The sequence below is a fragment of the Dromaius novaehollandiae genome, chromosome 2 (genome assembly GCF_036370855.1).
Source record: "Dromaius novaehollandiae isolate bDroNov1 chromosome 2, bDroNov1.hap1, whole genome shotgun sequence".
In the NCBI taxonomy this organism is placed as follows: domain Eukaryota; kingdom Metazoa; phylum Chordata; class Aves; order Casuariiformes; family Dromaiidae; genus Dromaius; species Dromaius novaehollandiae.
This window is the reverse complement of record NC_088099.1, coordinates 76,425,691-76,443,539: the sequence shown is the minus strand read 5'-3', so window position 1 is coordinate 76,443,539 and position 17,849 is coordinate 76,425,691. Positions and strand designations below refer to the sequence as shown.

The following is a 17,849-nucleotide window of genomic DNA, read 5'->3' as shown; positions in this document are numbered from 1 at the left end:
ATTGACTTCACTGGACTGTCTTTCTTCCTCCTAATCCTTTTGTTCTTTTGTAGACACTTTTGAGGCTTCATTGACTTGCTAATTAGCTTTAATGGCCCTACCAAAAAGAGGAAACATGGATAGGAGTAGAAAACAGAGAAGGAAGAAAAAAAGGAAAAAAAAGTAAACCATTTATAATGTTTTTCCAGTCATGGCTCTGAAGTTTGTGGGTGTCTGTGAATTCTGCAGAAGGCCCTGCTTCTCGCTCATTGAACACCCAAAAGATTAACACCATTTATAAGAACATGAACACAAGATACAAACATTTCCATGCTTGCATTGTTTGCCTCAGCCAGCTATTTTCCCCCATTTCTCTGAACTGTGAGCCATGACAGAAATTTGAGCTTTGAAAAGGCACTCATATCTCTTAGTTTATCTATTTATATTTATTTATTTTGGTGGGGAAGACATGCCTTTGCCTGTTGCCTTCCCTTCCACTGAGGATTTCACAGTTGGAGTTGCAGTAAGGGGCCAGCTTGGAGCAGGCAGGACAGCTGAAGAAGACAGTAAAGTAGACACTGGTATAGAAAGAGATGATAAAATGCTTTCTGCCAAAGCAACCCTATCATTTCTATGCCATGAATTTGAGGAAATGCAGCTCTTACTTGGAAGTAGCAGGTGGCAGAGCTAGCAGCCATCCTTAGCTCTTTTGAGAGTTCATTCCCCAGTCCTGAACTGGTCCCAGATGAAAAGCCCACTATTCTAGTTAGAAGTTCTGCTATGCCACAAGAATAGAGACTTTTATCACAGTCTTCATTTAAAGTGTTAGGTAGTCTTTCAGCTAATCTTTCAGCTTTAGCTTTAGTCTTTATAGCTGAATGCAGGCATTCACTGCCTTGGAGATGGCAGAATCTGGCTCAAAGCTCCTATGATCAGTGAGAGCAGAAGACAGGTTTCACAATATCCCATTAAATCACACTGCAATGTGGGTTAAAGTTTCCTAGAAGCTGATCACTTTTGTGCTGAATATATTTCATTATTGTAGTCCTTACCTGAAGTAAATACTGTGTATATCACCCAGGACAGATCATCACCTGTTAAGAGAAAACAGTCAAGCTAGGGAAAGCTCCTCTTATGTCTGGTTTTATATAATATCAAATAAACTGAATAACAGTTCTGAGCTAGAAACTGAACTAGATGTGTGTGTGTGCACACCTTCAGTCAAGGTCACAAGTTTCTCAAAGTGCCTCTTGTAGCTGCCAGATCTTTGAGACAACTCTTAGTTGGGTATCTTTTATTGTGCATGAGGACTTGAAAGTATAGTTACATACAGCTTTTTGTTTTCCAAGATTATCTTATGGATAATAAACACAAGTTGGCAGGGACCATTTTGCTGTATGAATAAGCATTAGCATGCTTGTAACCCCAAGTGCAGTCACCCAGTGGGTGTCCACCGTGCATGTGGTCATCAGTCGGAGGGGAAATGCCAACCTCCATTTCTGCTTGGAATGGATTTGTCTTTGATCTAACAGAGCCGTTGTCTTTTTCCTGTATGCTTCTTCTGTTAGAGTGTATCTTTTTATGTTAGCACCTTTTTTCCTACCCCCTTGATTATTTCACTTCTTTGTGTTAAACTGTTACTGATTCACATCAACTCAGCAATCTCACCTGTATATCCTTTCTTCGATTCTGCTTTCTTATCTTGAGCAGTTTAGTAGCTTACATCCTCTCTCATTTCAGATTAAGGTGGCAGTAATAGCTGCAGCCTGTCATTGGCTTCCATTAGTAAAACGAGGCACAATTTCTATGTCTGAGAACGTCAGCTCAGTTTTAGGGCTGAGCTTCCCTTGTCTGCTGTTTCTCTATAAGTTGATCATTTTTGGTGTAGTATTGTAATCATATGTAACAAAAGCTAAGTTATGCTGTGCAAAGTGTCCTTGTTACCTGGTTGGATCACTTAATGGCATGCTGATGTTTGATACGAGTTAGAGAAGACACCAACAGAATTCAACAAATTGAATGGTCAGATGACCGTGATGCCTATGACTGCTTACTGAGAATTTGCTGCTGGGCTTGCTTCTCTGTGAATTTGCCTGGAAGGAAATAACAGATCCAGCTCCATGAAGCCTGAATAGGATGATTTTTTTTTTTTAGCATTCATTGGACTGTTTTGTGTTTGGAATGAGAAGCAAGATGCTGTTCCTAAATGACTCAGTCATTGGTGCTTTCATTTGTGCCAGTTGCTTTGGACTTATTTTCACTACTCAAGTAGGGCCTGGCTTGGAATTACAGGTTTTATGTTGAAACCTCTTTAAGATATCTGGTTTTTCTTGAAGAGTGGCTGTATTAAATTCTGGGAAGGAAATCATCTGGATTTTGGTCTAATTGGAGGGAAGAACAAAGTGTGTTTAGGGAAAGATTCCTTAATGGAAAAGAAGATAGTTCTTCACAGCTGTAGAAGTGCTTTCATGCAGAGTGATAGGAAGGTTCTCATGAAATATATTACATTTTTTAGTGTACATACTGAGAAATTCTTCAGTCAACATACTGTGTTGGCCTTTCTCCTCTATCACTAGTGTTTCCACTTTCAAACTTTTCACTTTATCTGGTGCTCTGAGTCAGGTTACCAGATATTAGCAAATTGAGCAGTGAGGAGAAAAAGAGGGTTTGGAAGTGATGTTGTCATGCATGCACTCATGTTTCCAGATTTTTCTCTTTAAGGACAGTAAATTTGATCTTCAGAGTAGCATTGATACCCTTTAAAATATAATTTAAATTTCTTGTTGATTCAGAACTGAGGTTCTCTGTCTGTCTGTCTGTCTGTCTTGTTCCTCTGTGGCTCCAGCCATTCACAGGGAGATGGTCTAGGTAAGACATCCAAAGTCTGGATTTTCATCTGTGATAGCTTTGATTTTGAAATTTGAACTGAGAAGTAGGTTCAGATGTAACTGGCCATCTAGGTTTGACAGAGAGAACCCATGAAAGTACCCAAGTTTTCTGTCACTGATTATGTTAAGTTCAGTGTTAAATTTGCCCAGGAATGGCAAGTCAGGGATATTTTATCACTTTCACTGAAAAGTGTTGCTGAATACCCTTTAGGAAACCTTTCATCTCTTCTTGTCTGTAAACGAATATGAAGATTTGATACGAAGATTTGATATTTATCTTAATTCAGAAGGTGAATAAAAAAGTTCTGAGCTCTGTAAATTCTTTCAGGAACACTGACTACCTTGTAGCTTACTGTTTCTGGGCTGCACTTTGGCTAGCCAAAGTTCTGTTTTAGTGAAATTTGCTTTATATTATGATACCAATGTATTTGTACCCGTGTGTAAACTTAAAGTCACTGATTTGGAAAGGGACATGGCACTGCATTGCAGATACACATTTTTTAAGGCTCTCTTGGTGGGGATATGCATAGGATAACGTAAATTCATAAGCTCATTGTGTGAGGACCAGGTTGTAAGCTATTTGTACTGATTTTGTTGGGGTTTTCACATTACTTAGACATAGGTAAAGATCTCTGTAGTCTCATTCTTTGTTTTCTGCTGTTATTCTGTTTCTGTGTTCCATTAACATACTGCTGTCATATTCTGTGTGTGAACAGAAATTAATGCACAATGGGATAATTAGTGCACAACAAAATTAAAATATCTCTAAGCTCTTGTGCGGTTGACAGTTTGCTTGGTGTGCCTCTGTGTGTGTGTTGAACACCACAGGAAAGTAATTATTTTGGAAGAACTGAATTCACTCAAAGCTGTAGGATATTGGCCTTCCTTGAGAGTCAGGTTTCCCAATTCCACCCAGCAGGTGGCATTACAAAACAAGTGATTTTTATTTTTTTCCCCAAGGAAATATTGTTTGGCTAGAACTGAATCTCACTATTCTATAGCAAGAATAATTTTAAAAATGTTTAATTTACAGATTATAAGTGACAATATTATATGTAACAAAGTGTTCGTAATAGAATGCCAAGTTTTAGGGCTTTTCCTTGTTGTATTCTAAAGAGTAGATATTGCTGTTTAATAAATAATGTTTGAAAAAATGCTTTATTTTTAGAACGGATCCTAATAGTCATGTAACATGTGCAACAAAGAGGGACAAATGCCCAGGCACTGCTAGTGACAGCTAGTTCCATGGGTTCCAGTGATCATCTGACAAGGCAAAGCAGCAAGCCAGGTCCAGGGTCTGTCTAGGAAGTCCAGTTAAGAATAGCAGTAGACAAGGCTTGGAGGTAAGACTACATGTAGGTCTGGGGTCTTGCAGGATGTCCAGTCAGCAAGTCAGGATAACCTGAGATAGAAGGGGCACAGGCCTACTTACAACATAGCTCGAGCAGGGACTGAAGGCCCTGGACTGAGCTGAAATGGAGGTCCTGGACCCACAGACAGGAAGTGGGTGAAGGCCCCAGAGAAGGCTCGTCTGGTCCCTCACATTCTTCATACAAAAGGGAAAACATCAGTAACAGGGCTTACTGCTATACCACCGGAGTCGGAGAACATTTTTCTGTTGTTTTAAAGACAGTAGGATCGAGTCTTTTATGCTTTAAATTTGGTACCTCTCTAGTAGTAGCATTATTTTAATATTGCTTTATTGTGGTATTTGTAAATGTTCCATTTGCTTTTAAGTTTCAGAATTAAGTACATGTGACTTTTTATTGTCCTCAAATTCTCCTGATTCAGAGAATGAATTTTTATACTATGACAGATGTTAGTTATAAGCAGTTTAGGAAAAGATTATTGTACATATGGAATTGCAGTGAATTTCATAAAAGAATGATAGTATTGCCCTGACTGGATTAAGTGTTAAGGTAGCCAGTTTTGGCTCTACTACCACTGGTGTTAATGTGGTGTAACTCCATTAATTTTTCTGAAGAGTTCTTCCAAAGTTGCACAGGCAGCAAAGACCAATCAATATAACATTGTTAAAAGAAGTGGTTGATGGGCATGAAAAGAGGGAAAAATTGAATATAAGAATTATTTCAATATTTTTTTCTTTTTTTTTTTGCATCTGTGAAAATTGACAAGTATTGATTTGGCTATGATAGTTGATCATGCACAATGTGAGAGGGGACAGAGGAGAAACATAAGACAGGCCCTCAAAGGGATATGGAGAAAGATGAGAGTTCCTAGAGGAACATTGCAAAGGGCAAGAGAAGATCAGACAGGGAACAGCAGAGGGAAGGGAAGAAGATTAATAGAGCAGAACACAAGAGAGCAAGACAGGCGAAAGGAAAGCAGGAAGAGGGGAAAAAACAAAGGAGAGTGCAAAAAGGAGTGAGAAAAAATATCTATTAATAGTATAGTTATTGATTTTGAGTACTTACTTATCCATAAGCTTAAATACTTTAAGGAATTAACATTACATATAAACCAGACCTTTATTTATTTTACCAGTTCTATATGCATTGCCATGTAAAGGCTGAGAGGATTTGGGGGAGCTCTGGACATTAAATAGCTCAACATTGCAAAACATAAATACCTCTTCTTGGACATGTACTTTATTTCTCTTTCACTTCATCTGGGCCATATGTAAAATCTTAATGTTTATTTTACTTGCATTCTGTGTGAAGAACCAGTGGAAATAAATTCTTCATTAATAAGATAAAATAATTCCTGTGAAAGCCACTGTTATCATAATTCATAATATTATATTTAGCTAATTATATGTGCAGTACCTGTGATTTCTAGGCCTCATAAAATCTGCAACAACTTAGTTGGAATTCCATGATGGGGCCCTGCATTTTTCATTAGTACAGTGCAACAGATAAGAAATTCTGTAGTAGGTTCACTTCAATTAAAATGAAATTTTGAAAAATGAAATCGAGCAGTCGGCCTAGTAAGACAGCTCTTACTCAGTACCTCTGCATTCTAGGGCTGTCTTCAAATGGCCTAAGTCAAACTAAGCTCCACTAGCACAGTGGGATGAACTATGTACTTCTGAATTTTATTTGTACTTCTGAATTTTATTTGTAGCACCTACTTAAGGTGCTGACCTTGCTGGATCCAGGCAACAGGAAATGCTAAGCTAGTGTGGGCTTGGAGAAGGGAGGAAGTGGCATCAGTGAAATTCCTGCATAGATTTACTGGCCTTTAGCTCTTCAGGAATGGATGTGGAACAGCAGGGGATTACACAGCTTTCTCACTGGAAACCTAGGAAATAGTTCCTTCTGCCACTGTAGACTCTCCTATTTTAGTCCTGCTAATGTGATACAGAAGAGGGAGGATTTGACCATCCCAAAAAACATTCATTTCATGAGGTTTATTGCTATTAATGTCTGTATAAAACTCCTGCTCCAAAGTTAGCTGTAAATATGACATCAGATTCATATCCCTTGAACAGCAGAATACCATTTGCCAGTGAATTTTGACCTGTGAGTTAATTATTATAAAATGCTACTATGCTGCCTATTGCAAATGTAGTGATTTCTGAATATGATCCCATGCTTTTAATTTAGGTAGGTATCTCTCAAACTCATCTTTGACAATTTGACACACTGCATAGGTGAGTTTCTATGCTATGTGTGTGTTTACACTTCTAGATGCTGTATATAATATTGGTGAATGCCTCTGTCATTGTTGATGGTTGCTGTAGAAATGTAGGATTCTTTGCAAAGATGTTTGTATATCTTTTCTAATACGGATTTTTTTTTTCTGGATATCACTAATGCACAGCAGCCCAATTTATTCTGAGTTTTTATTTCTTGTTATGCTGTGTTCATACCATTTGTTTTTGCTATGTTACCTTATGTTATATATAATGTGCTGTATTTTACATACAAATTCTTGTTTGGCCTGATACACTGAGTTAACAGAATATTTTGTTTTTCCTTAGGTTTAGCCCAGTCAGGTTCCTGGGGTTGCTTTGATGAGTTTAACCGCATTGAACTTCCAGTTTTATCAGTAGCTGCTCAGCAGATATATATTATACTTCAGTGTAAGAAAAATAAGAAACCTCAGTTCATTTTCACTGATGGTGATGTTGTTGACATTGACAGAGAATTTGGCATATTTCTGACTATGGTATGTGTGTGAATCATAGTGTCATGGTAGAAAATCTTTCCCATTTCCTTACCCATAGAAATGCTTCTGTTCAAATCATTGGTACTGTCTGTTAGAGAACAGTGAACAGGATTTGACCAATAATTTGGTCAAATAATAATGGTGATATTTTCTCTTCCCCTTATTTCTAGCAGGAGCATAGGAATGACAAATGCAGTCATTAACTACAAAATTTAAGGGTTTTTTTGCTGAATACTTGTAAAGTTGAGACTGAAACCAACCATCTCATATTTTTAGTCAAAGACTGTCAAAATAAAACAGAAGTAGTTCACCACTGTGAGGACTACAGTAATTTGTTCGGTCAGTATTTCCCAACCTGTGAAGAACATTTAACCACAATTCTTCTGTATGACAGAATGAAGGAGGCAATCCTTACTGTAGTTCACTGGCCTCCTGAAGATTTGTCTTTGGTGCCTGTGCACTGCTTTTTTCAGTGCAGGAGGCAAAGAAGCAGGAAAGCATAAGAATACCTTAAAAGCGTCTTTGTGCCTCCCCCTCTTTAGCTGTAGGCTCCACATACAAAACTAAAAAGTTGAAGCATTTGTCTTTATTTTAAGATTGCCTGTCTTGGAAAAGTTGTTAATGTTAGCACTTTAATTTACAAAAAAGGACAGATTAACTAGGAGCAAAACAAGGCAAGGAAGGGCAGTTTGGAAATAGTTGGAAGAGTTTAAGAAGTTATCACTGCATAGCCAGACTACTATCCTCACAGCTGAGCCATGCTATAGTGAATATGTGAATGACTTAGACTTCCTCAGTGAAAGGTCAGATGGGTTAATTTAAATTATATCAGTCATGGCTTCCACTGCCTGACTGATTTTTGCACTGAAATGGACTGGAAAGGCTCACAGTGGACAATAATATTCTTTTGCACTAGAACAGTATCAAGACCTTGAGGTACTAACCTTTTAAAATAGCTCCAGTGAGGTATGTAAGGGCTGTCTGACTATATCTTGGGGATCTCCAAATATCATTTGTGGTATCACATATTTCATGATCTGCAATATTTAGACAACTGAGTAGTGTCGTATAACTGTCACATATTATAATTATCCTCTGTAATCTGGCATGTACTCCTGTGTTTACCATATAATTATCAAAAATAAACCTTCCTATCCTGCTGTCATTAAATAATAGTTTACTTTATATTTTGCATGTTTCAGAACCCAGGCTATGCAGGACGACAGGAACTTCCAGAAAATCTGAAGATTCAGTTTCGCACTGTTGCTATGATGGTGCCTGACCGTGGCATTATTATGCGAGTCAAGCTGGCAAGTGCTGGTTTCCGAGACAACCAAATTCTTAGTCGAAAATTCTATACACTCTACAAGCTCTGTGAAGAGCAGTTATCTAAACAGGTAAAATAAATATTTGTCCAACAGTAAGCTGCCACTGGAAGCTGGTCTTTTTAGAGTTTTCAGTTCTAGCAACTGAGTCTGAAATTATCATTTCATTTTTATTTCTTATGGAGAAATGGAAAAAATGTGAGGAACGCACTGTAGAACTCTACAGAGCTTTGTAGAGGCCAAATTTCCCATTCTCCTCACTTATAAAGACTAGACCTAATGGAGAGGCAGTGTAAGAATTATAAATAACTAAACAGTGCCTAGAAGATGCTGTTTTGCTGAGTACTATTAGAAATGTGCCATTCTGTTTGGATGAGGTATGCAAGTAGAAACAAAGGCTAAAGCAGCTTTTAAGAACAGACATAGCTGTTAACTTCTGAATGCCCTGCTCTGAGTGTCCACTAGCAGATATCAAAAACAAGTTATATTAATGGTAGGGTAAGCAGCAGCTCAAATTGGGATCCTGCTCCAGTTGGATCCTAATGAACTTAGAAATATTGACTACATTCTCCGTAATGTTACTTTAGTTTAATACCATGTATTTATTAGTGTCTTTGTTGGCTTTTATGTAGAAATCCTAGACTATACCAGAGTCAGATGGTGGTAGGGTATCATGTCGCCCACATTATTTCAGAGTTAAAACAAAAAAAGTACAGATTTGGATTTTTTCTTTTCCTTCTACATATCTCAGTAATTTCACTGTCTCAGCATATATAAACTGGATTCAATTTTCATTTCCCTCAGGCTTCTTTTACTAAAGAGTTTAGCTCACCAGCTTTCTGTTGTAGACTTGCTTCTGAAGAGTCAGGTTTACTAACTTGCATGTAATATTGCCCAGGGTGTCTCCTTTAGCCTTCAAATTAAATTTTAAGCAATCTGAAGCCCCTTGTGTTGATCTAGCATCACTGGTGATATATCATCCGCTTGTTGCTGTCCATCCTGCTCCCTCAGTCCTGTCATCTGCCTGTGTTTTGCAGTTACCTGCATTGTAAATGCATTTGTAAATGCAGTTTATAGGCTGCATTTGTTAGAGGATCGTTTTCTGAGACTGGTCTCTGCAGTGAAATGTGTGGACGTTGTTTAGGAACATTTGTGTATGCACACACTTTCACAAGTTAGCAACATAGCTTGTCTCCAGAGTATTGAATATGGATCTTTTTTTTTTTTCCCTCAGGCTTGGTCTCAGTATGATTTGTGTTAAATTTTCTCATTGTCTAAATTGTTTGTGTGAATCATTTTTGTTGTGGACATGATGCTTTCCTTCACTGTGGCCAGAGTAATTTATGTGGGCATCAGAAACTCTGCCATCTACCTGTGTAGTGGTGCTTTGCCTGTTTTGTGTTGTTGCAGGTACTAGAATTATTACACAGGCACTCCGGGACAGTGTTTAAAAACAAAAAACAACCTAATTTATTATGATCTCTATGTAGAGTAAAGTGCACTGGGTGTGCACACAGGCACAGCCCTGAGACTCTGCTACATCACAATTATAAACAAAGGACAAATTTGAATTTCATCTTTATATCTCCCTTATAACTTAAATTCCATAGTTCTTGCCATATGAGTCATGATGTCTCTAGGACACAGTGTACTATGTGTATTTATAATTTCCTCATGACCCTTTATCATTTCTTTAGTAGCCATCAGAGAAGACTGCCATGCTGATCTTTGTTCCTAGCAGTTTACTTCATGGGTCATGATTCTATACCCTCTAAAATGAGCCAGGAGGCATAGCTTTCTGCAGACCCATTGTATTATGCTACTTTGTCCTTCTTGTGCCTCTCAGTATCCCTTTGGACTGTCCTGGTCTTGTGGAACTCCAGCTATGTGGGATCATAAAATCACAGAAGAGCTGAGTTTGGAAGGGACCTCTGGAAGTCATCTAGTCCTACAGCTGCATTCAAAGCAGGGTCTACTAGAGCAGGTCACTCAGCACCTTGTCCAGGCAGATTTTCAATATCTCCAAGGATGGAGACTCCACAAACTCTCTGGAACCTGTTCCAGTATCTGACTACATTCACAGTAAAAAAGATTTTCTGATGTTGAAGTGGAATTTCCTGGATTTCCATTTGTGCCCGTTGCCTCTCATCCTGTCACTAGGTACCACTGAGAAAAGTCTGGCTCTGTTTTCTTTACTCCTTCCCATCATGTATTTGAACATATTGATAAGATGCACCCTGAGCCTTCCCTTCTTGAGAACAGGCTCAGCCTCTACTTATATGTCAGATGCTGCAATCCCTTAATCATCTTTGTGGCCCTTCACTGGATTTGCTTCAGTATGCCTATGTCTGTCTTGTACTGGGGTGGTCAGACATGGGCACATCACTGCAGATGTGGCCTCACCAATCCCGATTAGAGGAGAAAAAACACTTCCCTTGATCTGCTGGCAACACTCTTAATGTACCCGAGGGTTCTGCTGGCTGCCTTTGCCACAAAGGCACAATGCTGACTCATGTTCCGCTTGCTGTCTGTCAGAACTCACAGGGCATTTTCTGCAAGGCTGCTTCACAAGTGGTCAGCTCCCTGCCTGTATGGGTGGGTGCCTGACGTTCTTCCTCCTAAGGGGCAGGCCTTGGCATTTCCATTTGTTGATGCTTGTTGGCTCAGTTTTCCAGCGTGTCAAAGTCACACTGAATGGCAGCACAACCTTCTGGTGTACCCAGCCACTCTTCTTTGTTTTGTATCGTCTGTAAACTTGCTGAGGGTGTATTCTGACCCATTGTCCAGGTCATTAATGAAGATGTTAAATGCCACTGATGCCAGGGTCAGCCCCTGGCCTCCAGCTGGACTTTGTGTGACTGACCACAACGCTTTGAGCCTGGCCGTTCAGACAGTTTTCAATCCACCTCACAGTTCACTTACCTATTCCCTACTTAATCTGTTTGTCTAAGAGGATGTTATGGGAGATGGTGTCAAAATCTGGATCGCTTGTGCCCAGCTGTGTTGCCCTTCCAGCCGAGAGACCAGGGCTTGCAAATGCAAAGCTAATTTGAGTTGTCTGAAGAAAGCCTCATCTACTTCTTCATGATCAGGTGGTCTGTAGCAGATACCCACCACAATGTCACACATATTGGTCAGCCCTCTAATTGTAACCTAAAAGCTCTCAGCTGGTTCATCACTGATCCCAAGGCAAAGCTCCATGTATTACCTCTCTCTTTCACATTAAAGGGCAGCTCCCTCTCCTTGCCTTCCCAGCCTGTCCTTCCTAAAGAGCCTATATCAATCTATTGCCGCACTCCAGTCTTGTGAGGTATCCCACTATGTGTCTCGTCTCCATGAGATAGTAATCCTGCAACTGCATACAGAGCTCTAATTCCTCCTGTTTGTTCCCAGTGCTGCATGCATTAGTGAACAGGCCTTTCAGATTAGCACCCACTCATGCTGATTTCCCAGGAAAAGCATGAGAGAGCTTCTCCCATAATGGTGTCCTCTCAGCCCTTCTATCTTTGCAGGCATGCCCTTGAGGTGGGCTCCTTTCCACCATATTTCATCATTCTCAAGGTCTCTTTTGTCCATCTCGGCCTCTACCTTTTGCTCTTCAGTGAGGTCCACCACTTCCTCGCTTGACTGTGGGTTGTCATCTCCCTCCCCTGTCATTCCTAGTTAGTAGTAGTGGTAATGGGATATTTTGAAAGACTTGCTGCAGTTCCTCATGAAGTTTGTTGTAGGCTGGGGAGTAATATCTGATGCGAAGTCATTATGTAATGAGTAAATCTGGTTACGTATGGGAGACTCATGAACTGAAGGGGTGATATTTCTAATGTTCAGTGGAACACAAATTGTTTCTGTCTAGCTTGAGAATGCCTAGAACTATAAAGTACAGGCAAGCTTTCTTGGAGGCATATTAATCTCTCTTTCCCTGTGGGTCTTATTTATTTAACTTTTTAATCATAAATTTTTAGTTAGAAGTAAATACTGCTTGGTAACCAGCAGCTAACTGGAAGGAACAAGGCTGCATAAAGAATCAATGCAATATGCAATGGCTGAATAGTGCCTGTTTCAGCAAAGGCAATGTACATCAGTAGAAGAAAACAAAAACGAAGAGTCATTCAGCAGCCGAAGTCAACTCTTACAAAATCTACAACGATTTTGCCCAGAGGAAAACATGAATTCCTCCAGGCGTTTTACACAAAACAGGTGCAGACTCTGTAGAAACAGGAACTCTGATTCACAGATAGCCAAAGGCTATCTGTGCCAGGACTTCCTTTTCTTTTTATGTTTGTGTAGCAACTAACACCACAGGGCCTGGCCCATGCCCAGGGAGGGTGCACATCATTTTAAGTGAAATGGTACTACTACTGTGTCCATTTTACAGCAATGAATTTGAGGGAGAGAGGATGGCAGTGATTTGTTTCCAAAGTCTGCTGGAAAGGCAGGGAGTGAACATGGAGAGCTCAAGCCTGAATCTAACACCCTCATTGCAGTGATTGGTGTTGCATTGGGTGACTTTCAGTAATGAAAAACATCTGAAAGTAAAAGAACAGTCCTTAGCAAATAGAGGAAGCCAAAGATGCCCACAAACCTGTGAAGCATGCTGAAACCTGTGAAATCTCTGACAGCACCAAAAACCAAATTATTTGCCTTTTAATGTTATAGGACTTCTAGCCAAAGTTCCATACTGCCTCCTCCCATAGCCTTACTCAGACTGGGGAAAAGCATATCCTTTCCCTGCATCAACAAAGTATGCTCCTACTGTTCAGACTTTTATTTGTGGGTTTTCTAGTCTTCCTTACAAGAGCATCAGCTCTGCCACTGTGCAGTCCATTTTCCCCAAGGGCAATCTATTGCCTACTGTTACAAAATGCCGCGAAGAAGCAGGTTATGGTCCAGATCTGCTGATAAGTTCTAGCTATTCTGTTTTAGCCATTCCTGAAATGCAAAGCAGTTGAAAAACTGGCAGACTGATTAAGGTAAATAAATGATGTCTGCTTTGAACCATCAGTCATGCAGATCATTTGAAATGCACCAGAAAACCTGGCTTTAAGTTTGTTTTTATTTATTTTAAATTTTTTAAAAAGTATGACAGTATTTCTTCAAATTTACCAAAGGTTTTCTGTAGAAATTGTCATTTCTATGAATCATAGACTTATGTAGGTTGGAAGGGAGTTACAGAAGTCATCTTGCTCAGCATAGGTTCATTTAGAGTAGGTTGCTAAGGAACTCGTCCTTGCTGAGTTTTGAATATCTCCAGTGATGGAGATTCCACAGCCTCTCTGGGCATCTTTTCCTGTGTTTGACCATAGTGAAGAATTTTTTACTCACATCCAACTGTAATTTCCCCTGTTGCAAATTTTGACCATTGCCTTTGTCTCATCACTTGGTGGTCATCTGCTGGACTCACTGTGGTATGTCAGTGATGGTCACCTAACATGGACAGTAACAGAAATATCAGCCCTTCTCATGATTCTGGACTCTTCACTAGGACAAATTTACAAAATGATAGCAACCTTCATCATCAAGATGCAATTCTCCTTTCAGAATTCACAAGAAGTTATTAATCTTTTTGTCTTAACGTTGCCATCTGCAAATGAGTTTTTTTGCCAGTATCTGGCTGAACATTCATATCTATGTCAAGTGTTAACAACTTGGCCCCTGCTGAAATCATAGAAAATGAGGCTAGAATGAACATTCAAAGGTTGTACATTTACCTGTCTGGAGGAAAAATCAGTCATAACTAAATCATTTGCTACTAATGTATGTGACTCTCCTTAAAATTTTCCATTGACATATATCCTGAAGCTTCCTCAGGCAGTCAGTTCCAGTTTCATTTTCCTCAGGGTCACAAAGTTTTCTCTAAAGTCTAACCTGAATCTTACTTCTGGTAGTTAAGTCCATTACTTCTTTTCCTTTCTATTCACTCTGCCTTCCTCTTTGCAGCAGCTGTTTGCATTTCAAAGACTTTTATCGTAACTCATAACTCATGCTATATATTCAGTCTCCTTTCCTCTCAGCAGAATTTGTTTACTTTTTCCTGATATATCATGTTTTCTACTTAGCCAATCACTTCTATTTCTCTTCTCTAGATTCTTTTCAATAGGGTTCATCTTTATTCAAGAATGGAATCCAACTGTTGGGCACAGCACAGAAGTGCCACCTGCAATGGAAGGATCTTTTCAACTGTTCTAAAAAGGACAGTCCTATTTATACTGCCCAGTGTAATTGTAGATATATGTCGCTGGAGAGTTAATTTCAGTTGTGGTTCCAGTCCAGCACCACGTATTTTTCTGCAGAGCTTTCTGCAGCTCATTTGTTTATCAACTAGTTGTCCCCTGCCTTTATTTGTGCAGTTGATTATTTCCATTTCTGTATAGTATTTGGCACTTGTCTTTATTACATGCATCTTACATGGATTATTCATTGAATTTCTCTGTGTCATTTTAAATTCTAGTTGCGCCCTCCACCTTTCACCAGTGTGGTATCATCTGCAAGCCTAATCAATATGCTATTTATTACTGAAAATTTTGACTAGTGCTCAATATAACATTCCAGTTTTAGTGATACCAGTTGTGTATCCATCATTAGAAATAGTTTTATGTAGACTATGAGATAGCTTGGTTGTGAGAATGTTTTGTGAGATAGCATAAGAAATATCTATGCACTGGGTCTCAAAAACATTTCAGATCAAACTGAGGGAGAGAGGAAGTAGATACTATCCTAATGAATGAATCCATTATTTCCTTCCTTGTATGTCTTTATTGCTTAGGCTTTCCCAGCAGCCAGGAATAGTGGAGAGGGTACAACTGTTTCCCTGATAGTTCTCCTTCTAGGATTTGCATCAAAAGGCACAGAGGATACACATTATAGAAAATTTGCTTGTATTTTTGAATCTGTGCTAACTGAAGGCAGAATTGTATGTGTAGGTAAAAGTGCTAAAATTAATTGAATATGTCTGTATGGCTCTGCAAATAGGAAGCTGTGCCCATAGGGAAGGGGGGTTATTCAGATTCTAACCCTTCCCTGCCAAAACCCATAGGTGGGTAGATTCATGTCTAGGATGCACATTGCTTTTGGAAGTAAATCCTTCATGTCTGAATGAAGCTGGTATGGAACTGTCCACTAAGCACAGTATAGTCTAGGGTTACATATAATGAAGTGTTGTCATCTGTGTAATTTCAGTATGGTTCTTCATATCAGCAAGAGATTGACCCTTTTAATCATGGCTCTCAATACCGTGTATCAATATAACAACCGTACTTGTGTGGGCAGGAAACAGAGGGTAGTCTGAAGATGTGTGGTTTGCTGTTTGTGCCACCCTATCTGGCAAATCATAAGCTTAGCAAAATGGTAGAAGAAGCAGCTCTGTTGCAGATGACTTTAAAAGTGGTAGTCTGCAAGCAGATGGGAGACTTGACAAATATGGACATACAACACTGGAAAATATTTTCAGGATCAGAGAGCAATGGAACTGGAACTCCAGTTGAAAGGATGAAGAGCTGTGAAATTCATCACATTTAAAAGTTCAATAGCCTAGTTATTTCTTTAATTAATTTAGTTTTCAGCCCTCACTTGATTTTAAAGTGGTTAATCTTTGTGGTACCAATTGTTTTTATGCATTGTTTCAAGGTTCACTATGACTTTGGGCTAAGAAATATCCTGTCTGTTTTAAGAACACTTGGAACAGTGAAAAGATCTAATCCCAACGAGCCAGAGAAAACAGTAGTGATGAGAGTTCTGCGGGACATGAACCTCTCCAAACTGGTATTGTAACCAGTGACTTTCACAGAATGAGTACTTCTGCATTTTTAAGCAAATTTGTTATGCACTTTGAAAAGCTCTTTTTCTTCAGCAGTAGGATACGTTATTTTGCAGTGGTTTTTGAGTGAGAATCATAGTACAGCTTTGGTGTGAGCTCTATATTTGTTTTTTAAAGAGAGAAAAACACATCATAAACCTCAGCTGAAGAACACATCAGATCCTAGAGGAAAATCTAACCTGGTCCTCTGGTTGCCTTTTGCTTTTTCTTCTATCTATCCCATCTGAAGAGAGGAAGGGAGAATACATTGTATTAATGTCATTTAAGATCCTTCTTAATCCATATTTTCAATTTCTACATTTCTTGGCAGTCTTGCCTCTTGAGAACATTGTAAGAATAGCAATGAATGAGCTGATTTAAAGCAGTTAATGCATACTTGTATAGTTTAATCTCTTTCAATATTATTATTTAAAGCATTCATCTTTCTATTGCTGTAATTAAAAGGTTACAGCTTATTTAGACTCCATGTGTGTACATTGGGAGCCAGTTTTGTGATGGAAGCAATTACTATGTTTCAGATGTTAATCTATTCAGCCTGTTTGTGCATGCATTCTAGCATATAAGCATGCTTTAATGAATTATAGAAGGAAAAAAAAATCATAAAAAATCCAAGGAAAAATAAGATTTGAATAAATTTTGCTGGCTTGTATAGCAAATGGAGAAGTGTGTGTGTGTGTGTGTGTATATTTACATATGTATGTATATAAAAACTGTATTAAAATTTTACAAGCTTTTAAGTGTTTAATTTAGAAATTACTCCTTGTGATCACATTGTTTGAAATTCCCTTAATAAAATTAATCACTTGACTCATAATTACAGTACTTGCTTTGAAATGATAGTTTTCTGCTGCCATCTTTAAATGGCATATTCTTGAAGATTGTTTACAGTTGTAATAATAATTTCAATTAATAAATAATGTATTTTCCCCCTACTTTTTTTGTGACAGGTGGATGAAGATGAACCTTTGTTTATGAGTCTCATTAATGACCTATTCCCTGGAATTACTCTAGATAAAACTGGCTATCCTGAACTACTGTCAGCCATTCAGACACAGGCAGAGAAAGCAGGGCTTATTCATCATCCACCATGGATTCTGAAACTCATTCAGCTGTATGAAACTCAGCAAGTCCGACATGGTTAGCATGCTAAATGAGGTTTTGAGACTGCATAAAAGCAATAAAGTCTTTTACATTTATCTGCTGCGGAGTGCATATTTTCACGAAAAATGTATCTTGAAACTGAGCAGATGTCATTTTTAAAGCCTGTGTGGATATTTTGGTAGGAAACTGTTATGACTTCTTTTTTTTTCTTTTTCGCGATACACACAATAGTGAAATTTTAGCTTTGCTGTATTACATTTTTATGGGAAAGTGAGAGCGGCCTTCAGAGAGATTTAAATTTCTATGGAGCAAGTTAAAATGGAGAGTATACATTCAGATTCAGAAACAGCTGATTTTGTTCAATGTTCTGAAAACAACTGTTGCCTTCAGAGTTCAGTCACAAAGCTCATGTTTAATATTATTGTGAGACTGATGATGAGATTATTATAAATAATAATCTCTCAAATCTTTACCGTGATAGATTCTACCAAGCATGCACTGTAATTCCAAGTATTGTTATTTGTGCTGAATTCTGACCGTTTCAGCTGAGGAGAAATAAAATAATTTCTTATAGGCCAGAAAAGGCTAATGAATAAAGTTGACCCTGTCCTA

General features: G+C 38.6%; 1 protein-coding gene across 1 annotated transcript in view; it reads left to right on the top strand.

Annotated features, from left to right (window-relative positions):
* The window catches only part of LOC112989257 (dynein axonemal heavy chain 5-like), a 164,038-nt gene that overhangs the window by 59,861 nt on the left and 86,328 nt on the right, over positions 1-17,849 (top strand). Inside the window, exons 43-46 of the mRNA XM_064506773.1 lie at positions 6,811-6,998; positions 8,201-8,395; positions 15,947-16,081; positions 17,084-17,273. Of these exons, the coding sequence (XP_064362843.1) occupies positions 6,811-6,998; positions 8,201-8,395; positions 15,947-16,081; positions 17,084-17,273 (708 nt within the window). The remainder of the gene's footprint in view (positions 1-6,810; positions 6,999-8,200; positions 8,396-15,946; positions 16,082-17,083; positions 17,274-17,849) is intronic.